This window comes from Danio rerio, chromosome 20, assembly GCF_052040795.2.
Source record: "Danio rerio strain M-AB ecotype USA chromosome 20, GRCz13ab, whole genome shotgun sequence".
Classification (NCBI taxonomy): Eukaryota; Metazoa; Chordata; class Actinopteri; order Cypriniformes; family Danionidae; genus Danio; species Danio rerio.
Window position 1 is genome coordinate 36,135,858 of NC_141040.1, and position 27,003 is coordinate 36,162,860.

The 27,003-nt window shown below is 34.3% G+C and overlaps 2 protein-coding genes across 6 annotated transcripts in view; one reads left to right on the forward strand and one right to left on the reverse strand.

Annotated features, from left to right (window-relative positions):
* Positions 1-1,091: 1,091 nt before the first annotated feature.
* Positions 1,092-8,564, reverse strand: cep57l1 (centrosomal protein 57, like 1). 4 transcript variants are annotated; one of them, XM_087296618.1, is made up of 11 exons: positions 8,431-8,564; positions 7,704-7,884; positions 6,441-6,617; positions 6,195-6,316; positions 5,941-6,057; positions 5,745-5,822; positions 5,542-5,634; positions 5,344-5,412; positions 4,244-4,473; positions 3,985-4,129; positions 1,092-1,526 (listed from the first exon to the last, which is right to left on the reverse strand). In XM_087296618.1, exons 1-11 carry the CDS (start codon positions 8,449-8,451, stop codon positions 1,278-1,280), a joined length of 1,482 nt encoding a protein of 493 aa, XP_087152744.1. In that variant the 5' UTR covers positions 8,452-8,564; the 3' UTR covers positions 1,092-1,277.
* A 3,344-nt stretch (positions 8,565-11,908) lies between these two features.
* Positions 11,909-27,003, forward strand: part of sesn1 (sestrin 1) — an 81,881-nt gene continuing 66,786 nt past the window's right edge. For both annotated transcript variants that reach the window (XM_087296606.1, XM_087296607.1), the window contains exons 1-2: positions 11,909-11,982; positions 12,469-12,789. In XM_087296606.1, coding sequence (XP_087152732.1) covers positions 12,511-12,789 — 279 coding nt within the window. In that variant the 5' untranslated portion in view covers positions 11,909-11,982; positions 12,469-12,510. The remainder of the gene's footprint in view (positions 11,983-12,468; positions 12,790-27,003) is intronic.

Consider the following 27,003-nt stretch of genomic DNA (forward strand, 5'->3'; position numbering starts at 1 on the left):
CCTTTTTAATGTTTTTAAATGTAATACAATGTTATATGATCCCTTTTTAAAAATATTTGAATACAGTCAGAAGAAGTAATGTTGCTTTGTATTTGCATAAACATGTTGTGCTGAATGCTTGGACATTATTTTATTATCTATATAAAATGTTATTAAAGCATTTAAGTGGAAGCTTGCATATAATTAGCTTTTTAAGTATATAAGTTTACATTTGTTTTTTATTTGATGGTTTCTCATGGTGTAAACCACCACTATGTTGTAAAAAGATCAACTGTTGAAGAGCGGGGTGATTTTGTTGGGGAAACAATGTTCCAGCTGACCAAATCTCATAAGAAAGAAACCACAGAAAAACTGATGGTGCAGGAACACTTGTTTTTCTTTTCCTGGTGTTCTGTTCACACACCTTTGTGTGAAATTAATAAACTTGTTTATATTTTAAGCGAATGTGTGAAATAAATTTTACATAGTTAGTCAGATTAGCCCCCCCAGTATATTTTTCCCCAATTTCAGTTTAATGGAAAGGAGATTTTTTTCAACAGTTCAATAGTTTTAATAATTAATTTCTAATAAGTGAATTCTTTTGTCTTTGCCATGATGACAGAACATTATATTTTACTGGATAGTTTATCATGATACTAGTACTTAGCTTAAAGTGACATTTGTAGGCTTAAATAGGCATGTTAGGTTAATTAGGCAAGTCATTGTATAATGATGGTTTGTTCTGTAGACAATCAAAAAAAAAAAAAAACGCTTAAAAGGGCTAATAATTTTGACCATAAAATGTTTTTTAAAAATCAGCTTTTATTCTAGCCAAAATAAAACAAATTGTTTTCTCCAGAAGAAAAACTATTATAAGAAATATTGAGAAAAATTGCTTGCTCTATTAAACATTATTTGGAAATATTCAAAAAAAATAAAATAATAATAAGTAAATCACAAGAGGGCTATTAATTATGACTTCAACCGTATATCTTATAGTATTAAAATGTATTATTTTAATTTAAATAATTAAATTTGAAACAATCGATCCTGAAAGAATCACCCGAGATCTGCATGTTTTCAACTGGATTTCAAATAACTAAAAAGCCATATTTAAAACATGTAAATATTTTATTTACAAGGTGTTATTCAAACAAAAAAATATGAACAGAAATCATTAAAAAATTAAATTAATTAAAAACACGTTTGAGTGTAAAATCTAATCCTGCATTTAAGCTGTCATTCCACTGCCCTTCTTAATTGTCTTTTACTTGTATGCATGTTTTTGGACAATATACCTATGTTTCCCATTTGATGTCTTGTCTGCGAAGGCTGGAGCACAATTTTTGGGTCTCTTTAAGGAGCTTTAGGGACCCTTGACCACTCCGGCTCTGTTTCGTTCCCGTGCTGGATGAAGCTTTGACTGGGGATGGTGGCAATGGTTGTACCCCACTCTCTGCCCTGGATTTGTTGTCTACACTAGTGGTCCATTGTGGCCTCTGCTGCTTCTGTCTAGGGCTACAGGATGGCTGGGATAGTTTCTGGACCTAAAAGAGTATAGATTTAAACATTATAGATTTAAACACAGGACATTATGATGTTCACCAATAGGCATGTTTCCATCAGAAATCTGTGTCACATTTTTACAGTATTTTGTAAATGACAATAAACAAACTATTGCATTATTTTGATGGCTCCATTAACCGATGGTAATTCACACTAGCTCTTTTGGTGTGCACATGGGCTGCCTGAAAAGAACAGTGGTGTAAATTAACAAATTACAAATACTCAAATTACTGTAATTGAGTTTTTTTTTTTTTCAAGAATTCTACTTTACTAATTAGTTTTAAAATGTGTATTTTCACTTGAGTATGTTCTTAGTGACGTATCTGTACTTTAACTCCACAATTTTCCTTCAACCTGCAGTTACTAATTAATTTTTTTACGTTATATTATTTTATTGACTAGAATAATCTGTCGTGTGATTCCCCGCCAATCAAATTGTGTGTAGAAAAAAATGCATCATACAGAAGAACCTCAAGAAATGAGCATTTTATAAATGCAGCAAATGTACAAGTAGTGTCCAAAAAGACACAAAATCTGTACACACAAACATAATAACCGAGATACTGTTCAAATGATGATGATGTCTACTATATGAGGACTGACCAAATGGCCTAAAACAATACCTAAATGCACTACAAAATGTTACATTTTCACACAAACTGCATGTAAACGCAGCATAATAATCACTACTCTCGAGTACTTTTAATAAGGCTACTTTTTACTCATACTTTAATTAATATTTACAAAAGATACTTTTACTCTACTTGCACTACATTTTAGTAATGCTACCTTTACTTGAGTGTGATATTTCAGTACTCCTTCCACCACTGAAAAGAGTTGTCTGGGGTGTGGTTTGTGGAAACTCCGTTACGGTTCCCTTCAGAACAAAAATCACACCATTTACAGAAGTGAGCCGCCATAATCACCTATTAATTGGTCAAACAGTATATTTATGCATTTACTCACTTCCGTCATAATAAACTCAGACAAGTTCCAAAACTGTCACTAAAATCTCTGTGATTGTGAACAAGAAAATAATAAAACGCCAAATTAAATTGTAAACAGCAGAACATGACTTTTTTTGTTCGTTTGAAGTTTTACATTTATGACAAATAGTCTTTGCGTTGGCGCAAAACAAAAACACATTTTCAAAGTTCAAACTTGAGGCACACAAGCAGCAGAATCCAGCCATTTTGTGTCTCCTCCCAAGCTGTTGTTACTTAGCAACAACAGGCACTGTGATGACGCAAATGTCATCAGAACCAAAATATAGTGTGTGAGCACAGTCCAGTGGGGGCTGGGTGAAAGGGGTCAACCAAACTCTGGTAAGAACCAATCAATCACAACTGTGAAAGCACCCTGAATGTTATGTGAATAAAATTCTTCTGCCAATTCCAAAAATCATGGTTAGAGATATAGGAAAGTTTACTTATGTAATGGCTAGTGCAGTGCCTGAAATATATGCAATGAGACAAACAAATAAAGCCAAGGAAAGACAAACTGAGATTCTACTTCAGGTCTGTTTCCATGTGTTGGCTAATGGTGCCACGTTTCTGTTGCTTAGATAGATCTAATAGTCCCATAATTGCTTTGGTCTTTAACCAGTTATAGAAAACACTTTGGTTCACCTGTTCCGACATACCATGTCATTTTTAAAGAATTAGTAGATGATTTCGACGTACTGTATGTAAGCCATGTGACCTGTAAATGATGAAAATAATTTCCATTGCAATTTTGCTAAATATAATTGTTTTCAATTGCCTGATAAATGATCTCACGCAAGCCTTATAACTTCTGCAATATGTTGGCGAAATTTTTATTGAATATATATTTTGTTTGCGCAAGAATAATCTTAAAGATTGTGGAATCTTATCTAATGATTCCTACAGGCTGGGGCGAACCTATAAGCAAGGTAAGCAGCTGCTTAGGGCCCCAGGGAATTAGGGGGCCTTGACCGATGCCAAGAAGCCTATATTAATCATATAGCCCTTTTGTACAATTTCTATCATATGTTGTAAAATCTGTCTAGAACCATTAAGATTTTAACGTTATAACTTCTTTTCAAAACCGGGGGCCCCCCATGAATAGTGCAAAGTTCCTTTCTTACTGCACATGCAAATATTAAAATCTAACCACAAATATTGCTAATTAACTGTACATATAGTTAGTTTGTGAACTTGTTTTTTTATTTGTGAATTTGTTGTATTTAATTTTACATTAAGATAAAGTTTCCACTTAAATATATATTTTATCATGCAGTTTATTTACATAAAAAAAATTAATCTACAGAGGAAAAATATCTACAGAAAAGAGTGTTTTGAGTTTTAATGCTAGGGCCCCATATCTGGAATTGCTTAGAGCCCCCAAATCCCTAGGTCTGCCCCTGCCTACAGCATGTCAAATGCAAAGATTAGCGGGTAGCAAAAAGCACAAACTCACTGTTTGCTGATGTTTGCGCAGTTTGGAAATCTGAGCCGCTTTCTCTTCCATTCTCTTGACCAGACAGTCCAGCTCTCGTTCCAGATCATCTCGAAGCTCTCGTCTAGAGGTCTCATCAATCTGCTTGACCAGCTCCTGGTGTTCACTGTCACAAACACATACAAACATTAATGAAATCCTGTCTTCTAATTCTAATCATAAATGCATTTAAACAGCCAATCTTGATATGGCCGTCCATGGTCAGGGTGGAGTTACTCACAAGCTCATCTGTCCCAGTTCATCCTGCAGTGCAAGCAGGAGTTCAGAGAGGCTGCCCAGTGTGGAAGCAGATCTGCTGGGGGAGGATGGAGGTCTGTGATGGGTGCGTTGCTTTTCAGAGCTTGACTTCTGTAGAGCACTCACTCTCTCGCACAGGCGTGGATTCCTGTGCTTCATCATGTGTAACACACTCTGAACATTAGCATTGACGGAGTGGCTAGGACTGGTTGACTAAGAGAGGGAAAATTAAATAAAAAATGATAGTGACTACATTTATTTATGTGAATATGAACAAAGAATTCTTATTCTTTTTTTATTCAAATCTAAATGCCAATTAAATGTTTGAAACATTTGGTCTGTTTATTGTTCATGTTGAAATGTACTTTACTTGGGCGACACGGTGCCGCAGTGGGTAGCACTGTCGCCTCACAGCTAAATTGGCCGTAGTGTATGTGTGTGAATGAGAGTGAATGGGTGTTTCCCAGTGCTGGGTTGCAGCTGCGAAAGCATCTGCTGCATAATAACATATGCTGGATAAGTTAGTGGTTCATTTCGCTGTGGCGAGCCCTGAATATTAAATGGACTAAGTCAAAAAGAAATTGAATGAATGAATGAATGTACTTTACTCTTGTGGTGGCAAAGCTGTATTTTCAGCATCACTGACTTTTTAGTGTCACAAGATTGATCCTCTCATACTGTTTTTTAAAAATATGAATAAACAGTTTTAAATATTGATTTACTATTCATTTTTATTGTTTATTATTTATTAATTTAATATTATTTACCAATGTTGTGCTTTTCAGGATCCTTTGAGAAACAGAATAAAATCAATATTAAGTGTTTTGTAGCATTATAAATGTTTGTACTGTCACTTTCAACACTCTTGTTACGCGGAGGAACTAATTCTTAAAAGAAAAATTATTTCAATTTAATTCTATGCATGTTGAAAAATAATAATATATTAAATGATAAAAAAATTAAAAGAAAAGTTATTTCTGGTCCAGTGATTTAAATATCTAGACTAAATATAATAAATAACAACCAAACTTTGTCGCTGTTAACCATAACGAGTTTCCGATGTTTCATGATGAAGTTACTTACTGTTCCAGCCACAAAAGGGAGGCGTTTAGACTTCGGAGCAGAGACTGCCTCCACCTTTGCTGTAGGGGACTTCTGAGGTCAAATAGAAGAAAACACACCACAGTACACACCACTCACCAAACAATTCATCTGTAATATTGTTCTGTAAACATACTGCCACCTAGTGCTCACTATGCATTTCTGCATACAAAGTCGTACCTTGCATGAGGCCTTGTCTCTCCTCTTTTTCTTGCCTTTAGGTTGAGTCGCAGCAGAAAGGGACAGAATATTATTTTCAAGCTCTCGCTGCAACTGATGGCAGGAAAAAAAAAAATTAATGACATAACTGCATCAATTTTGTAAACCACTTTTTAATAAAAGATTTCTAATAATTAATTTCATGAAAAAAATATATATTTTACCTCCTCTGCTTTTTCCTGCACAAGTTTGCGTTCATGCTCCTCCTCTAAAAGTTTCTGTTCTAAGAGTTCAATCTTCCTCTGTAGATGAAAGACATCAAATGAAAATTAATTCTGTACATCAATATATTTCACAAATATTACACGATAAATTAAATAATATGGTCCCGACAGTCACATGACTCTTCTATATGTATACCTCAGCCACAGACTGTGTATTGGTGAGTCTGAGATACTCCTTTTCCAGTCTTTCAAGCTTATTGAGCTGTGCCTGAATTTGTGGGTCTGCATGTGTGTGTTCCGTAGGCAAAGAGTCCTAAATACCAATAACAGTTGAAGAAAGATTCAAAAACTCTTGAGCTTCTGCACAGTTTGTTGTAAATGGGAATTTGCAACATTTGTTCAAACTCCTTGAATATCCAAAATCTCTACTAGCTTTATGCTTTCACTAACCTTTCTGTCTGTGTGAGTAACTGTGTCTTTTTCTGCACACTCCACCATTCTCTTCATGTAGTTGAGCTGTTTTTCCAGGAGAGAGCAGCGCGTTTCTGCTGAGTGAAGCTTAGAAACCAGCACTGAAATGAAAAGACATTTTCTACTTAGTACTAGTAGTACATATTATGATCATTTTGTAAAGTATTGAACTTTACAAAAAACTTGAGAATTTATCAGTAACTGCTGTGCAACACTTTTGGTTACCTTTCCTCTGTGTTGAGTCATTGTCCCGCATGTTGTGCTCTTGCTCCTTTGATGCAGAAACATCTTCCTGGTGTCGAGTAGGTTGAGAGAAGTGATGGACGTTCTTTACTGCATGAACTCTCTCCAGTTCCAAGCGCCGCATCTTCTCCTGCAGTGTTTTCAGGGCTGCAATCACTGCTGCTTAGAAAACAAACAAACAAAAAAATTGTATACGGTCTCTGAGTTTATCTTCATTCACTTCGGTACATTTCTTAAATCACTCTTAATATTTGCAAACCAGCGAGTGCGTTTGTCGAAGAACATTAAACCTTTACAAAAAGCACCACACATTGTATTACCTTCCAAAATCTATATCCATACTGCATTTCTCAGTCAAAATGTTGTCAGTATAACATTGTACTGGTGTAAATTATTTTTATGCTTTAAAAAATTGTTGAAAATGCCTTTTTCTGGATGACTTCAAGTGGGCTACTGTAATATAAAGCATTACAGTAAATATAGTTTCCTGGTTCTGTCTACTAAATGTTTTTATGATAAATAGCCAATCTAATGCTTTAAGATTAACTAATAATTCAAGATTAACCAGTATAATTTACTTTTTTTTGCACACACACAATGTTCTTATGTAAAATATGGCAAAAATGTTTTTTTTTTGTTTTTTTTTTGCTGTTTGTACTGTAATTTGTTGACAGATCCTGTCATTGTGATACATAAAGGAAAGGACAGCACTGCATAGCACAAAGAAAAAACGAACTAAAAGTATAAATGTGAACAGAGGACAATCTCCTTTGAGATGCACCTTCATCCGAAAAAGTCACATGTAAAAATGTACTAATTGTAGACAGATTTAGAAAAAACGTTTTATGGAAATGTATAGAAAAATGCATTACGACAAAATAAGACAACTTGTTCAGCCATTTTGCATGTATAGACTTTTGCCATGAACAGACGATTAAACGTGGGAGGTGAGACAATTCAACAGAGACCAAAAAATACATTTTGATCATTGTGATATAAGAAACTGATAATGTAGGAAACTTAAAACTTGTTCAAAGGAAAATTGCTTTTTTGATGTGAACAAGTGACACAATGATTTAAAGATTGAACAGGTAGTTTTAAAACTTTTTCAATTCTGATCTGGGAAATGTACCAAAGTGACTGAGAAAAAATGAAATTAAATCTAAGTGAGAACTTTGTGAATCAAAACTGAGACATCTGACTGTATATAGATAGTTGTATGGTCAACTTTTAAACTCAAATCACCTCTGCTTCCAGCATCAGGAACTGTCTGATAAAGCTGTGGGCTGATATCCTGCAAACCTGAGCTCTTTCTGTTGAGCGGATGTGTGTCTGGGTTCATATACAAAGGTCTTGACATTTTCTCTGGTGGCTGATAAAAACTGCCAACATAACTCTGTTTAGATGGGGAGTCTAGATTAAAACTCTGTAATTCACAAAAAAAAAAAAAAGTTAGTTTACAGATTATTCAACATGGCATGCATGGAGGAAGGACAATGATAATACTGTTGTACGATTAATAATAACTATAATAATAACAACATGTATAAAACAAAACAATAATTAAACATATATATAAATCATATTCTTTCCGTGACAAAGTTAAGAGTAAAAAGTTTGTTAAAGAATACAATTAGCCTAAATGGATAGACAAGAGCCACTGTTCACATTTAATGTAAATTAACGCACAATAGCTAAAACCTTTAGCCACGCTAACTTACTGAATAAACAGTAGCAAATAGTCAACTTAGAAAATTTCATGGTTCATCAATTAAATAGCTATGTCACTTAACACCAAGAAAGCTGCATGATAGGCTACATAAAAACGTTACGAACCAAAAACTGCCTTTTCAGGATGCAATGTGTAAATAAGCTAACTTTAAAAAGCTAACGACTGAAATATCCGTTTAAACATCGCTAACAGTATTTACAACTTCAAAATATGCCAACGTAGCATTAAGTATATAGCTACCTGATCTCTAAAGTGATCCATTTTCAATAGGTTTCCTCGTTATTTACGAATAAATGATGTGTTGTTCACGATTGTTCATCATGCAGATGAATTAGCTGTGAGTGTCATCTTGAGTAGCCCACAGCGCCGCCCCCAGTTTCAAATTTCCCTCTTCTTTTACCGCCCTTGCTCATGCAGACATTCAGCTGGATACTAAAATAAAAAAAGAAACCTATATAAGTTATAATAGTTTCTAATAAAGCAATATGTTTTAACCATTTAAAAAAGAACATTTTATGGTTTAATTTGTGTTTTGGCACCATTAGAATTTAGTGGTTTTAGCATGCTACTGTACCTACATAGATTTTCCATTAAAACCAATACAATTCCCATTGGTTTTTTAAGTAATTTTGGTGCATTTTCTATTGTGCACATCATAAAAAGAAATTTCTTTGCTGCAGACAGATTGCATTTTTTGCACATTACAGTTTTTCTCAGTCGCTTTGGTGCATTTCTCACAAATTTCCATTTGCACAACAGTTAAAGCATTTCTCAAAACATTAGTACAAGCTGCAAAACCTAGTTGATAACCTGCAAAAGCATGTCACTTGCTCAAAATGGATAGCTCCTTCCTTCCTCAAAAGCAAGTATTCATGTCAATGAAAATGTCAGTATTATCAAAATGAAAATCCTGACACTATTGTTTATGAACAAGATAGTCAAATGGCTTTGTCATGTTTTCATTATGACAGTTTACTAACACTTGCTGAAAAAGCTCAAGACAGCATTTGAAAACTTCTGTAAAGTTAGACTGAACCTACAACATACATAGGTCTGTAAATCATTCATGAAATTATTCAGTTTAGAAGACATTTTCAGGAAAAATTAAGATTTAAAATCTAATTGACAGATTTTGACTACTAATTTAAAATGTTTGTATGTAATGACTCAAGTAATGAATATCCTACTACAGAGGACTATTAGTTTTATATGGAATGACTATTCAGCATTCACAAGTTTAGTTAATTTTGACTGACATGACATAAGCAAGTGAAAGCAATTGATGCATGTTCAAAAGCATTTGCAATTTCTCAGTTTACTGGAAGGAATGAGAAACTGATACTATGATGTGCACAAATGAATAATTGTTTTGAGAAATGCATTAAATGTTGTGCAAATGATAACTGTTGTGTAAATAGTGTTGTGAAAAATGCACTAAAGTAAAAAAAAATCTAAAACTGTAATTCAATCTGACATGTAGCTTACATTTCTCTGTCAGTTGGTAAGGTAATGTTGCTCAAAATATATTGTATTACTCTGTGCACTGTACAGTAGTCTTAGTTCATTGTTTAAGCCATTGAATGTAAAATGGTTTATCAATGTGTTATATGCACAGCTAGTGTTTTTCAGCCAATGATAAACTTCCAGTGAAAGCTTAATGTGACTATTTTCAATTGCACAAGAAGGTTCCTGTTACAGCAGAGATGCACAACCTATAGGGCCCGCGGGTTAAAGTTGGCCCTTTGTATCCTTTGATTTGGCCCGCCAGAGGGAAATTTATTAGCAAGGGTTAAAGGGAATGCCTTTAACAAAAATTCAATTCTCATTTATATTTGAATGCTACCTTTTGTTTGTTTGTTTGTTTTATTGTTGAGCTACAAAAAATCTAACTAAAATTAAATGTTTCAATTAAATGTTGTAAATGCATCAGATAAAAAAAAGAAAAGAAAAAGTAAACACTGTCACTTAATGATTAGGGAACTAGAGGATCAAATCAAGGCAAAGGCAGGCTCAGCATGACTGTTCAGCATTGAACTCCATTGTTTTAAAAATAGTTTTTTTTTTAAATGGTTTTATTGCAATAAGTTTTTTTTTAAATAATATACCTTTACAATAATATACCTTTTCAAAAAAAAAAATAGAATGCATTAGTAATAGGGTTAAAGTATTTTTATTTATTTATATGTAAAAATAATGAAATAAATTAGGGAATTACCCATAGCAACTTTAATGTAATACAGTTAGCTTTTTTTACTTTTGGCCCACAGCTCTCAATCAAGCTTGGATTTCGGCCCTTCATAAGAAAACGTTTGGGCACCCCTGTTTTACAGCATCGATTTTGTAATGTAATTTAAATGTAATCTAAAATAGACTTAAGTATTTATTTAGTTGTTTAAGCGTAAAATAAAATGAAAGACCCTTTAACAGCTAGCACCGTCAGGAGCAGAAGGCTAGCACAGAAACTCTGTTGAAAATACTAGGGTAAAATAAACTGTCATATTTTAAAGCCATGACGGGGGAAAATTTAATTTAATGCAGTGCTTCTTGTCCGGTCTGAGACCCATTTCATATCATATCTATCAGGCATTGAAGATCACTGATTAAAAGAAAAAAAAAATACCTTAAACGTGGCAATTTTATAATGGAAAGACAGTTCACTGGAGGCACAGAGACTGGCTGTCTGAAATTAAAAGTTCATGTGCATATCCCAGTTGTCATAAGCTTGTCAAGCACTGTTTATATCCCTTGTTTTCTGTGTTTGTCTTTCTGCAGTAATTTAGATTTTTGCCTTTGTGTGCATGTTTTTTTTTCAACAAAAAATGACATTGTAATATATATTATTGAAAGAGTATGCCTATTGAAAAAAATAGGAAAAAATCATGTCATGTGTACCTAAAAAATCTATAAAATTTGTATCAAATTTTTATAAATTGAAAAAAACTGGATTGACAGACAGACAGACAGACAGACAGACAGAAAGACAGACAGACAGACAGGCAGGCAGGCAGGCAGGCAGGCAGGCAGACAGACAGACAGACAGACAGACAGACAGACAGACAGACAGACAGACAGACAGACAGACAGACAGACAGATAGATAGATAGATAGATAGATAGATAGATAGATAGATAGATAGATAGATAGATAGATAGATAGATAGATAGATAGATAGATAGATAGATAGATAGATGTTATTGTTATCTAATTGTTTCACACAATAATACAATATGATGCTTTCATACAATAACACAAATGAAATCAACAAAGAATAGTGCAAAGCTCATATTTGCAAAACAGTAAGATGTGCAATGCAGCGACATAGGTGTATATCTATTCTGTTTTTAGATATTATATATAGCTCACATATTTTCATTGAATAAGATAGATAAATATCTGGTGAAAGCTTTGCATTAATCATAAGGGTTTTGAGATAAACAAGTGGTGGCGGGGCCCCTGCAGTTACCAACGTTTTCCTATGAACGTTGGTAGTTGTAGTTCAATTGTATTTGCGTCGCCTAGATAACATTGACATTAAAGCATTTTTGGACTACAATTCCCTGTTTATAAGTATTGGGAGGCGCGGCTTGAAAGGAACTCCTTTCTAATCGTTTATTGGTGCGTTCTGAGTTTATCTCCGCCTATTCCTTCCTTCCTATAACATTATTGGGCAGACCCTCCTGTCAATCAACTGCTAACTCAAGCCGCTGTGCAAAAGGCTGAAAACGACTGAGAAGGAGCGCTGGAAGGTCTCATTCAACGGCTGCGGGGACGACTAGAGAGAATGTGAATATAGTAAGTAATTTTTTCCTGACACGTTTTGCATATTAATTCTTTAAATGGCATATGCTTATTAAATACTCACCATGCCAGTTCTTTTTTAATTGTGTAGTCTGTTGTGGGATAGTTGTCCAATACCAAAACTTGATTAAACGCCTTTCAACGGTTTTCTTTACAATGTGTGTAACGTTACTGTATGCTATGATATTCAGTGTTTCTTTGTTAAAATAACGAGTTTTTAAAGGAGACTAGGGGGAATTGTTTTACTCGGCGCTTGAAATTGTCATTCCTTCTGTTTAAACAACATAACACTGAAAAAAACAGACAACTTTTGTTTAGTTTTAAGCTCATATAAACACACAATGCTTATAATGCCTTCCCTGCTTAAGACATTTTTTTGAGGGATTTGCAGAATTCCTTTCCCAGCTTGCTGCAGGAAATCTGCTATACAAATAATATACTATACAAATAATTGACTTTTTTCTCTCTCTCATGGCTCAGGCTGTTAGGTGTATAGTTGAAGAATAGTAGACTGTTACAGTGATGGACGTGAGAGATGCTGCAGGAAGATGGGATGCTTTGAGCAGTAGAGACGCGAGCTCCAGAAACGCAGCGATGGAGCTCATTCAACAGGAGGTGATCAAGAAGATAGAGTCCATCGGGCCAATGCCAGACCCTCAGTGCTCTTCTCCTCCTCCAACGATGGATGACAGCCTGTCTAGTGATCTCAACGCGCTCCTGGCCCATGTCCTGATGCTCTCCAAAAGATGTCCTTATGAAGATGTCCGGGAGAAATGCATATGCTTGCTTCAGAGGGTTCAGGTAGGTACTTAAAAGCTAAATAAAATTATTTTAGCACACCACATGGCAGTGGTTATATATAGTGTTGTTTGAAACTAATGAAGACAGCAGAAGTCAATAATTCATTTAAATTATTTAGCTTGACATGTTTACCGTGGCAAAATATTTTATATGTTCCTCTAAATATAGTATATTGTGTTCAAAGGGGAAAAAATCTTTAGTTTTTTAGCCAGACTTCAAAAAGGACATATTTTTATAGCAGTAATAACAATACCGTGAAACTGTGATATTTTTATCCAAGGTTATCATAGTCAGAATCTTACAACAGCCCATGCCTAGTGGTATTATCGCAGTTATTAAGTTAAAAATGTAGGTTATATTGATTATGTGTAGCATAGACTTTATATATTCGTATGTGTTTTTTTTAAAATGAGAAAACTTGCCTACAAAAATTTTGCTGGCATAAACTGTAAATGTACTTAATTTATCCAGACAAAGCCTCATGCATTTGTATAAAACCCATGCTTGCTGTGTAAATGTACTTGTGTGAAAGTTGTAAAAAAAAAAAAAAGTTTTTTTAATAAAAAATAATAAGAAATAACGTTTTTGTAAAGAATTTACTATTTTTTAAATAAATTTGGCTTAATTTCAGTTGTAATTTGTATTTAAGGCATTAATTTAATAAATAATTTTAACACTAAACTTTAACTTCAACACATTTTAAAGGTGTAATTTCTTGAATAATTGAATTTTGATTGTTACATTTTTTTAAATAAGTATTTTTATGCCTAGATTGTTAAGCAGGATCTCCATAAAAGGCTTTCTTTTGTTTTTAAAATTTTGTCCGGTCATCACAAACATCTAGAAAAGGCATGAATAAATCTTGAAAAATGGTCAGAAAGTGTGGCTGATTGCTTATAAATAAACAGGGAATTTGCAAGTAATAACAAAGTGTTATTTTTTTAGTTCGGCTCTGCCATTAATAGTCCCCTTGCGATCCCATCTTGTTTTTCATGCAGTTTCAGCTATTTTAGCACTATTACAGCTTGAAGGTAATAACTGCAAGTAACCATGCAGCAGAATATTTTATAAACCTTTGATAGACAAAATATGATGAAGAGTAGCAGTTACTATGTTTGTTGTTTACACAAGCATGTGTTTGTTTATGCGGGATTGTATGCGGGCCACGGCTTAAAATAGCCCTGCCCGGGATAAGGGAGCTAGGGGACCGGGTCATTTCTTACAGTATTTGAGGCTTTGAGTGTCATAGAGTTCAGCAGGGGGGTCATGGAGGATTATGGGCCTCCCTCATTCACAGATCACCCGTAAAGGTTGACTAAAATCTAAATATCATTTGGCCTTCTCTTTACATTGAATGCATTTTGCTGTTTGTTATCATAGTTTATTTGACTGTAATCCTAAATATTGTTCTCCTGAGGGTTTCCCATTACAAAACTTTTGATGTCAGAATATTAGCATGTACTTGTTGCCGTTTGCTTTGTTTGTGTTATATTTTCAGGATCAGCAATTTTGGTAATTAACACAGAAGTGTGATTAATTAACCTAGAATGTCACTCCACTGTGTCTTTTACTAAAAATATGCAAAGACGTGCAATTGCATTCAAGCTTAGATCAAGGATATTCAGATATGGGAAATCTGCAGCGTCATACTGAAATTCTAAAAGAGTTTGTACGTAGCCAACATAATTGCAACCAAAGTGTCTGAAAAACTAGTGGTTCAATAAAACTTCATAATATGAGTGAAATAATGTTTCATCAGCTTGAATTATTTTGTATTTAAAAATTAAAGAATATATTAATTTTGACTTTTAAAATGTATTAAAAGGGTAATGATCATACAAAATTGTATTATGTTGTAATTATAGTTTTAAAATGATACATATTTTTAACTGAAAATTTTGTAACATGAAATAGTTTGATTTAGTAGTTTTGAGGATTGTGGCAAAATATTGTATTTTGTGGACTCCTTAAAAGAGTTTTTTTAAAGTCATCAAATTATTCTTGTTGAAAATTTGCCTGCATGTTTTGGTATTTAAATGATTGTTAGACTGAATTTGTGGTGTATGCCTTATCTTCTGCAGTTTATAGTGCAAATTAGAGCTGCAATATATATCGTTTCTGCATCGATATTGCAATGTGCGCATCCGCAGTAGTCACATCGCAAAGATATGCAATGTCCAGTCTGAATTATAATTTACCAGGAGCTACAGAATAGTATAATAATAGTATATTATTATACCATTAAATAATAGAATAGTATAAATAATAGAATAGTTTTAAATCTCTGTATTTACATGGAATATATGTGATTTATGCAAAACAAGATTATTTCATTTACCCCAGCAAGCATTTTTTGTTTTTAAAAGATGTCTAATATATCTAAATATATCTAATCTATACATCTAAACATAGTGATCTTGGCTAAAACAAGGCTAAATTTCGTCTGTTAGTAAAAAAAATTTAATCTTTTACATCTAAGAATAGGTCAATATTAGATTAGTCGTTAAATAAACAGAAATGAATGACCACATATATAAAATCTGTCTAATCTGTCTATTTGATGACTAGTCTAGTTTTGGGCTATTTTTCAGCCCAAGTTTAGCCTTGTTTAAGCCAAGCTGTCTACGTTCAGATGTCTATTAGATGTCTAATAAACACAAAATGGTTTGCTGGGACCCCACTTGCAGATTATTTTCTAGAAACTCTTAATTTTTACTTATTTCTTCTCACGGTGAAAATTAAACAATATTTTTACTTGGTCTTTTTTTTTTTTTTTTTTGGAGTAGAAACAAGACAAATTAAAGTAAGTAAAGTATTTTTTGCATTGTGATTATTCAGTTTTCTGTACCCAGAAAACCATCAAATAGAGCTTTTTAAACCATTTTCTGAAACTGTGTTTCGTATCGCAATATTTAATCGCAGAAAAATAAAATATCGCAAAAGCAGATTTTTCCAATATTGTGCAGCACTAGAGCAAATGTATTATAGTCACAGTAAGTTATTTATTTATTTATTTATTTAATTTATTATTTTTATTTATATTAAATACATTTATTTTTTTTCCACAAAACAGATTTATTAAACAGATATGTTTATTAAAATAATATTTTAGTCACAGAACATCTTTAGAAATAGAAAGACAATACGTTTAAATTCAAGCAAAATATAGCAAAAACACTTACAAACTACATTTTAAAAAATGTATCTATTTTTCTCTTGATTTTTGCTATTTTTGAACATTTTATTTAATATGTTTCCCCAACATAAAAAATTTGAGCCACTAATTTTTGAACTATTATTGTAAGTTATTTAGTTAGATAAGCTCCTTGGCTTCAGTACTGACTAAACCAATGTATATGCACAAATATATGATTGTAAAGCATCCTGCAGAAAATATTTATTTAAATGAGAGATTTGTGGGGGGGTGTGCTCATATATGCTGAGCACTGTACATATTCTAATATATGTTATAAAAAGAGAGAGAAAAACACATGAGTTGCTTTTATGCGTGAAACCCTTTGTCGCCTTAAACCCAAGATGAAATCCTCTGTTAATGACTGTATGACTCTTCTGCTGTTAATGAAACCCCCTCTCTTTTAGATGTTTGTTTTCATTTGTGATTTGTTAGATGACAGAATGTTCATCCCTTGTTTTGTGTTGACCTTTTAACCCATTCTGCTTACTGTATCAGCGGTAAGCCGTCTGCTCTGATATCCGGAATTATGGGATTCAAGGGACTGTGACAAATGAGGCCACAGCAGCAGAGAGAGAGAGAAAACAAATTGACCTTTGATCCAGTGAGCACCACACAGATGCCAGTAGGCGTAGACCCACTCAGGATGTGACCTCAGAAAGCAGTAATCCAAGAAAAAAAGAAATGATTACTGGTGTGGCATTGTCATCGTGGTTGGTGCACTTGCTTGATAACACAACAACAGGCTGTGTGTTCTGGCTGTGCATTGCACCTGAGTGACTTGGGCATTGTTGGTTGTGAGTATGTTTATGTGTGTGTTTGCACTAAGCCCAGAGAAGCTATCGATAGATAGATCTAGGTCAGTGTGAGTCCACTGTCTGAAAGGAGTTTTAGGAGCTTTTTTATTTTGCTAGCGCACATTGTTGTTCTTTAGATGAACAATTCATCTGTGCAAGTTAATCAACTGAAAAAAATTATCTTCATCAAAGTGTTGACCATTTGCTTCTGTGTATGGAGTGTCAGTTCTTTTCTGTTGATGTCAGTTTGTGACATCACAATATTCTTAACCACGCCCTTCTTACCGTTAGTTTGCTTTGAGGGAATGATGCTCAAATAGAAAGCCCCGCCCCCTACTTAATATCCCGTTTCAGTTATAACTGGAAGTACATTAACATACTGAAATAAAAGCCTCAGGAACTTTCAGTTCACTTTAAGGCCCATGTTTTGTTCGATATGGCTCATTGTGTCACATTTATCATTCAAAAATTGTGCTTGTTCACTGTAAGGTAGTCAACTTAAGCTAATTATGGACACAAATGAGGACTTTACAAATACTAAGTATTTTAATGTTCCCATATCTTTATTTAGGTATGAACCCTGAAAAAAGATGCAGATTTTAGAGAATAATGTTACATACAGTTGAAACTAGAAATTTTTATACACTATATAAAAGGCACATAACCATTTAAAAAAAGTCAGATGTTAATGTGACTAAACATTGTTTCTTTTAGCTAAGTTGGGATTATCAAATTTGTTTCTGATATGCCTAATAGCAGAAAAATTAGAAAGATATTATTTGAGAAATTGTTATAACTTTTCTTGAATGTCAAGTTTACATACAGTAAGATTATATGTCTCTGAAAAAGCTCAGATGATGGTGTCAAGGTTTTGGAAGTTTCTGATTGGCTAATTGACAACATTTAAGTTAATTGGAGGCACAACTGTAGAATAGTATATAAGAAAACCTTAAACCCACTGCTTCTTTTTGTGACAACATGGGAAAATCAACAAGCCAGAATCAACAAAAAAGCCAGATTACAATTTGCTAAATTACACTGGGAAAATGAATCATTTTTGGAGACATGTCCTGTGGTCTGATGGAACTAAGATTAAACTGTTTGGCCAAAATGACCAGTGGTTCATTTGGAGGACAAAGGGGAAAGCGTGCAAGCCTATGAACACAATCCCAACTGTGACTTATGGGGGCAGCAGCATTATGTTGTGGGGCTTTTTTTGCTGCAGAAAGGATTGGTCCACTTCACAGCATAGAGGACATCATGAAGAAAGAACATAAAAATACTGAAGCAACATCTTAAAACATCAGACAGGAAATTAAAACTTGGCCACAAATGGGTCTTCCAAACAGACCATGGCCCTAAGCATACTGACAAATAAGTTAAATGTGTTTTAAGGACAACAAAGTGAATGTTTTGGAGTGGCCATCACAAAGCCCTGATCTCAATCCTATATAAAAATTTGTGGGCAGAGTTGAACAAGCTTGTGCGAGCAAGACGACCTACAAATTGATCTAATCAGTTAAACCAATTTTGTCATTAGGAATGGGCCAACAATTCTTTAAACTATTGTGTGAAGCTTGTGGAAGGATACCCAAAACATTTGACCAAAGTTATAAAGTTTAATAACAAAGCTAAAAAAATACCAATGAAATGTACTGTATGTAAACTTTTGACTCTAGAAATTGATAAAAAATTCTCAAAAAAAATTCTCTCATTATTCTGGCATTTAGCAAATGTAAATCATTTAGGTAATCCTAGCGGACCTAAAATAGTAAACGTTTAGTAGGATTTACCATCAGACATTTTTTTAAAAATGGTTATGTTCCTTTTTTTTCAGAGTGTATGTAAACTTCAGGTTTCAACTATATACAGTTTAGGGCTAAACATTACATTTCCATTTATATCGACATATTTCAGAAAGGCATAGTAAAATTTATTTGTTGCCCATCCCAGCTTTGAAAATGATTCCTTCCCTCGGGTCTTAAATTAGCTGTGGGCCTTGTGAGGATCATGTGGATTTGTGTGTGTGTGTGTGTGTGTGTGTGTTTGGTATGTGCATAGAAGCTGGGTGTCACCATGGCACTTGGCACTAGTTTAGTAAGCTGTGTGCTGGTAATGTTAAGTCTGCATGTCTGTATTCAAAGCTGAGGAACTCTTAGCAGCAGAAAATTTCTAATCTGAAGTTATTTAGTCCTTGTGTATGAATTATGAAGTCAGTGTCAAAATATATAATTCCATTTTCATGCATAAACTGGGCATTTGAGCACATTGCTTCTGCTGATTTTTTAGACGTTACTCTAGTTGTCAATGTTACATTTCAGAAATGATTCTAACATGATAATTTGATGAATGATTTAATTAATGCGAATGTTAAAAACACGTTTTATTGTAAGCTTAAACTATCATTTTGGCACCTGGCACTAAAAGCTCAAGCTTTTCAAAGTTTTTTTTCTTTTGACAGGAAAAATGGGGTAGAGACAGGGGAGTGGGATTGACAAAGTACTGTGAAATGGAAATCGAACTTGGGTTGCCATAAACGCTGTTCTGTCTTTTCCTCTCAGCTACAGTAATGTCAACTGGAAACTTAACACAAAGAAACTGTTTACTGAAGTTGTTTGTTGTATACTGAAAACAGGAGCAAACTCCGAACACAGACTGAGTCAGTTGCCAATAGTTATAGGGGTGCTCTCAGTAGTGCTAAGCATTATAGGAATTCTGTTCCTAAAGTAGACTGAATAGCAAATCTTAATGTCAAGTAAATGTTATATATACACACTCCCGGGTCACTTTATTAGGTACACATGTCCAACTACTCGTAAATGCAAATTTCTAATCAGCCAATCAATCACATGGCAGCAACTCAATGCATTTAAACATGTAGACATGGTCGAGACGATCTGCTGCAGTTGAAACCGAGCATCAGAATGGGGAAAAAATGTGATTTAAATGACTTTGTTGGTGCCAGACGGGCTGGTCTGAGTATTTCAGAAACAATTGCTTATCTACTGGGATTTTCATGCACATCCATATCTAGGGTTTACAGAGAATGGTCCGAAAAAGAAAATATCTTGTGAGAGGCAGTTCTGTGGGTGCAAATATATACTATTCATTCATTCATTTTCTTGTCGGCTTAGTCCCTTTATTAATCTGGGGTCGCCACAGCAGAATGAACCGCCAACTTATCCAGCAAGTTTTTACGCAGCAGATGTCCTTTCAGCCGCAACTCATCTCTGGGAAACATTCACACACACATTCACTTTGGACAATTTAGCCTACCCAATTCACCTGTACCGCATGTCTTTGGACTGTGGGGGAAACCGGAGCACCCGGTGGAAACCCACGCGAACGCAGGGAGAACATGCAAACTGAGCTGTGGATGGAACCAGCGACCCAGCGACCTTCTTGCTGTGAGGCGACAGCACTACCTACTGCGCCACTGCTTTGCCAACATGTATGATATTTATATAATATTTTCTACTGATATTTTCTTGGCACAATTTGGACCCATTAGTGCCAACTGTTATTGTTTACATCAGGTCAACGCCACAGCCTACCTGTGTATTGTTGCTGACAATGTCCGTCCCTTTATGACCACAGTGTACTCATCTTCTGATGTCTACTTCCAGCAGGATAACGCACCATGTCATAAAGCATAAATTATTTCAGACTGGTTTTCTGAACATGACAATCAGTTCACTGCACTCAAATGGTCTCCACAGTCACCAGATCTCAATCCAATATTTCTTTGTTTGCTTTATCAATATATCTTAATATCTCTTACACTTATGGTTTTAGTAAATAAACGCTTTTGCGAAACAGAAAAATGATCTGATGTTAAAAAACAAAACTTTCTCACATCAAATCTTCTCAGCAGAATTCTCCCTTTATCAGCATACCATGCTTCAGGATAATGTGACTAAAAAGCCTTTTTATTACAAATACCCCCTCATTATTAACTATTTTATTGCTATTTTAAATGCATTATGAGTTTGCAGACTGCAGAAAATGGGCAGAATTGCCTCACAGAGGGTTAAGTTTGGAGAAAAAACAAAGAATAAATAGCCACTCTATTTCTACTTTACCTCAGATAAAGAGAGAGAGAGAGAGAGAGAGAGAGAGAAGGAGTGGAAAACTATCTGCAGACTGTTTTCTCCCCTGTAAAAAAGGGGGGCTATCATGACAGCATGTAGCTCTGGAGCAAAAACAACCCCATTATTGGGGAGGGGGACTTGTTTGTGGTAACTGGGCTGAGGGGAGGGAGAGATCCTTAGAAACCTCTCTCAACTCTAGGAATCGAGGAATGGTTTAGCCCTTGAGGAATGACGCCTATTTGGATGTGAAAAATAGCTTAGTTCCAAAAAACATGTCTTATTTGGATGGAAAATGGAATGAAACACACACACACACAAACACACACACACACACACACACACACACACACACAAACACTTCCCTCAGCAGACGACATAGCATCACACAGTTAACACTTTGGCTTCCAAGATCGTATGCATGTGACATTTTCCCTCCCCTACTGGTTCGGTCTGGAGTGTTGTGAGCGTTGTTAATGCTTTTATGGGAGCATTGCTAATGCTGCTTCTGTTGATTTGCACAAACACCTCATAAAATGAGTAGGATGAGAAAAGCGGTCTAAATGAAAAGCAGAATATATCGATGGCAATGCTACAAATGTTAAAGATACCAACAGAAAGATGTGGACAAAGCAAGGGAACTGAATTGCTTAGTGTGTTGGATGTTATGCTGTGTATAAGGATCATGTTACAGCCCATCTGTTGTTGATTAATGTGAATGGATGCATGTAAAGCTGTGCACATGGATCCACACAGGATCTTACTTTCATGCTTGCACACATATAGTCAGTTTTGGAATCAACATAGTAGGCCTATGGTCTTGTGGTTAGCAGGAGATTTGTTGTTGTTGTTGTTGTTACGCCAAATATTCGAAGCAGAGTTGAATTCTACTTAAAATGGCAGTGCAATCACATCATGGATGTTACAAAAAGGCTATGTTTGGCAATAGGACAATCTGAAAATACTGGCGATCTGGTGAGTTACCACGAAACCAAAATTTTCCCATAATGTAATTTAATGAACACCAGATGGCGCCATTAACACGTTGTAAACATGCATACTGATTTGACTGCCTTGAGGTCGGTACGGCGGAAATTTCCACCGCTTGACTTATTTACTGCTGGTGGCAAGACAAGAATCGGGATTATATTTCTAAATGGATGTGTGTGTAATACCATTAGCATTCACATTCGTCTCAATAAGTCCCTCAGCTGGCAGAATTGATGCATTGAGGAAAATGATGTAATGTCTTTGCTGATAGACAATGTCTTTGCTAAAACTATTCTGCAATGTCAGGGAAAGGGAAAATAAGCATGCATTTAAGGCAATGACAAAATATCACATTAGTAAAACACCTAATGTATAATGTAATATTATGACATTTTTGCTTTAAGGCATCATCTTGTTGTGAGTGAGAAATTCAAACAGTTTTAAAGTCACCAAATGATGTGGTTCCCAGATCTATCAGCTTTGTAGATTGAAAGTATAAATGTAAAATCTTAGTTTCAGCTTTATAATACTGTGCTTCTGGACATTGGGATACTCTATAAAAGGTTAAAGGGATATTTTATCTAAAACTGACAATTCTGTCATCATTACTCAACCTTTACTTGTCACACAAGCCTGTTTAAGTTTCACAGAATTCTAAAAAAAAAAAAAGTTATTTTGAACAATCTATAACCATTGACTTCCATATTATGTATTTTTACTACTATGGATGTGGATGGTTACAGGTTTCTAACATTTTTCTAAATATCTTCTTTTGTGTTCAACCGGAAAAACTTGTAAAGACATGGAGCCACTTGAGGAAGAGTTAGGTGCAGTAAGTTTGACACCTAGGGGTTGAACTAGGTATTGCATTCCTGGCGCCTCATACAAAACAAATGCAAGCGTAGGTTGCCAGATTGAGGACCAAAAGAAGAGAGTCTGACGATCGAGGCTGATTTAAGGCTGATTTAAACCGTGTTCTAAAAAAAAGCAACAGCAAGCCATAGAAGAAATATTTTCCATATTAACTAACACCTGAAATATATATATATATATATATATGTGTGTATATATGTATATATATATATATATATATATATATATATATATATATATATATATATATATATATATATATGTGTATATATGTATATATATATATATATATATATATATATATATATATATATATATATATATATATGTGTATATATATATATATGTATATATATATATATATGTATATATATATATATGTATATATATATATATATATATATATATATATATATATATATATATATATATATATATATATATATATATTAGAAATGGCTTCCATTTCTTGCAGCTGAACAACAGAAAATTGACAATGTTTACCTCAGGTACACCTCATGTGCTTTATTCAGTGTTAAATGCTGATAATGTGAGTGACTGCCATTTTACATGATGTTTATTGTCGTCTACCGAAAGCAGCAGCATATGTTTCTCCTCAGATCTTGAAAATAAAATAAACGTTTTTTAAAATTGAACTTTAGAATGTTGTCTCAAAACTAACACATGCTGTAGTGATTCAGCAACTACATTTAATAATGTTAAAGAGGTTTAATATGTATTTATTAGATTATAAATCTTACCTTTTGTTAGTGAGTGTATGTTCTGTGCTTCTGAAAGACTGTTTTTAAATTTCTGTTGTGTTTAGTTTGGTGCAAACAGTCAAATTGCTTATTATCACTGCAAATTGCATCACATATTCATCTCGTAAGATGAATTGAACGTAGCGTGTTGTTAGGACACAGGGCTACAATGTAACCTGTTAACTTAATGTTTAAGTTGGTAATATTTATAATGTTTGCTAAGTAATAACCTTATGTGGAACTCTGAATCTGCGTCTCATTTTGGATTGTGCTACTGTCCACCGGAGGTCGCATTTCAGTCACGGACGCATGCTTTAAGAGCCATTCTGAATGAATGAATAAATAAAATATGCGATTTTCCAGCAAAGCAACTTAGAGTGCTGAAATATAATTGACTAAACTAGCATTGGGCTGGTTAAAAGAACCAAAACAAACACAACATTCTGCCAAGTAACGGACATTTTCAAAGCAGAATATCTGAGTTCAGCATTGTTTTTCAGATAAACAAGAATGTTCACTTGGCGTGTTTCTTAAATATCTGAAAACATATTATGGTATTTTTATGCTTTAGAAGAGTCAAAAACATACAGCACCTTAAAAAATATTACTATTTAATTTTTGCCAAACTATCCCTTTAAATTAGAGCTTTCACTAATTAACATGTATTTAAAAGTGAAAACACTGTTCAAGCACATTATTATCGTCATCAACATGCCCTGGGCTCTTTTATTGTCCTGAAAAGTACCTCACTGCGATAGCCACCCATCCATGAAACTACAAATAAAGCTTTTCCTCTATTATTTGAAATGTTAAACCCAGGCAGCTATAATTAAGTTTTTATAGATGCAAGCATCTCCATCATCTCAATGCTTCTTAGTAGACTCTTCACAATTAAAGTGGCCTTTTGAGTTTCTATGAGACTAATTGATTCAGGTTGTTAAAATCAACCTCTTTTTTTTAATCAAAGATCTAAAATGGTGCGACCTTGAAAATGGAGCCTGCTGTTTAACTGCTTTTAAGCTGGAAACTCTGAACTTGTTAGATGACCACAAAATTGATAAACCCAACCACCTTGTGAAGTTCTCAGCTTCAATTATGGCCACATCCGGACCACTAAAAGTGTTTTTTTAAAGAGGGGGTGATTTTGAGATTATAAATTTCTGCAAATAAAATATGCAACGTGAGCCACCACACGTGCTATAGAACCCACGTGTAACCAGACTCAAAATAGGGAAGTGCCATTACTCCTGCAGAAATGAAGGTTTTTTTTGTGTGTTGTTATAGAGCATAAGAATGTCATAGGGTTAAAAAAGGAAATCAGAGGGATGTGAAATGGAGAACAGAAATAGACTGAGTTGTCAGGCAAAGTAGAAGAAGAAATCTGCCTGAATATTGGAGTTTCGTTGAACCAAAGCCTAAAAATAATGAAACCGTTTAACTTTATTGCATCATATGTGACACATTCTCTCCGAGGCATCACTTTTGGTAACATCTGCCTTAATCCCAGTATTTGAGCTCTAGACCTTACTTCCTTTATGGGAGCAATTTCTCTTTCCTTTGCAATATTATTTTCATGGGAAAATTATAGAAAGAGACAATGGCAGGTGTAGAATGGAAAACACACTTCATCCTCCTATAAATGGGCATCGTTTTCCATTGGGTTGGACAAAATGATTTGTCACAGCCTTTTTTAAGTTATGCTGTTCATAAAATTGACAAATTTTGTTTTCAAATATAAATTGTGAGTTTATTTTATGCTCAAAATGAAAAAATAACATAAAACATTTGCAAAATAAATCACTGTTTACAAGAGAATAAATGTTTTTTTGTCTTTTTTTGGAAACTAGCTTGATATATAAATAATAAAACTTAGTTTCTGCAAGCTGAGAAATCACTTTATCCTAGATGGTTATCCAAACACATCACCTGCTTAGGAAAAATCACAGAATTATTTTTGTTTTTGGAATTTATTTGGTAAATGTGTTTCATCATGCCAGTGTTTCTCAAACTTTCTTTTGCCTTTCCCTACATTGGAGGTTGGAATGGGCTCCAAAACCCCATCTGGTGCCCAAACAAAATGCTAATAACTAGGGCTTCAAGTGTTCAATGGCATTGACATAACATCACATTTTAAAATCATGACATGAAATTCACCATGTTAGTAGCTGCAAATAGTATGTTTTGTAGTACACATGTTTTGTAAGTGAGGCTAGGCTTGATACTTTAATTCTCCATGTTAAGATGAGACCTGAATTTTGTTTTCAGTGAAGCAACAGCATTTTTCCTTTCATTCCATGGTGCACTTACTACCTCTCCACAATAAAGTGTTTGTTTCGCTTCAATTAACATTCCAATGTTAAATCATTCTTGTAAACTATGGCTTAATATGGCATTTTCTTAGCAGTTTGTTGTTTTTCTTTTTAAAGTAATTAAATGTGTAATTATTTTGTTTTGAGTGTTGAAGAATAAATATAGGAATGAATGGACATGGATAGGCAGAGTGGTGGTTTAGTGGGTATCGCTGTCGGCTCACAGCAAGAAGATCGCTGGTTGACTAGTCAGCCAAAAAGAATATAAATGAATAATTAATGTAGATGGGCACAGAAATGACCAAATTTACTTATGTTTGTCGCAGCCTACGCAGAAATGTTGGTTTATGCATATGCACAATTTTTTTTTATTGGATTACAATTTTATTCTTCCAGCTTTCAGTTTGATTATAAAATGTGTAAATTTACTCTGTCATTTCCTCCTTCTTTCTTTGTGTTACCAATCAGCTTTTTTTCCAATATACAAAATTTCCCATGAAAATAAAGGTGGATGTAAACAAAACTATGGAAGCATTGGGCACAACTCCTGGCCAAACATGAGTTAAATAGCATGCCTGTTGAGACATTGTGAGTGTTAACGCTGTGTATTGGTGTTCACCAGTTAATGCACCAGTGCAACAAGCCTCTCTTATTGCAAAGGCAACACGTCAATTATCTATGCAATAGTGTCTTCTTTCTTGTTGTGATATGATGCAGGCCGCAGTGTTTAAGCATCTCAACAAGTCTTCAGATGGATGCTGTGAAAGCTTGGCATGCTTTCTTTGACAGATATGTCACGTTTAGTCTTTGACAGGTACTGAATGTACATTAATTGAAACCCAAATAGCTTGGCATGTCTGGAAGCAACAGATCACTGATGTCTGAGGGAGTAAGAAGCTGAAATATGACAGAAATGAAGTCAACAAAGATAAAAGTACACACTCATTCATAAGTAAACTTTGAGCGGTGGAATGTTTAGAAACTTAAAAAGGGTTTGAAAGGACTGAGAGATGAGTTACATCTAGAGAGCGATAGCGAGAGAAGTGAGGAGTGAAAGGAAGAACAGAAAACAGGGCTATCAATTTCATAACCTGGACGTTGGCTGTATTTATGTCTCCCTGTAGACCCTTGGCATTTTCCACCTCCCCGATCAAACACATAGTCTTTTAAGGATATTAGAGTGCTTCTACTATGTTATGAGGT

Coding starts and splice junctions, on each gene's coding strand:
- cep57l1 (XM_087296616.1), bottom strand. CDS start 8,451: ATGGATCACTTTAGAGATCAG. Junction 4,474..5,343: donor TCCCTTTTGTGGCTGGAACA/GTAAGTAACTTC, acceptor TCCCTCTCTTAG/TCAACCAGTCCTAGCCACTC. Junction 4,130..4,243: donor GAACTGGGACAGATGAGCTT/GTGAGTAACTCC, acceptor TGTTTGTGACAG/TGAACACCAGGAGCTGGTCA.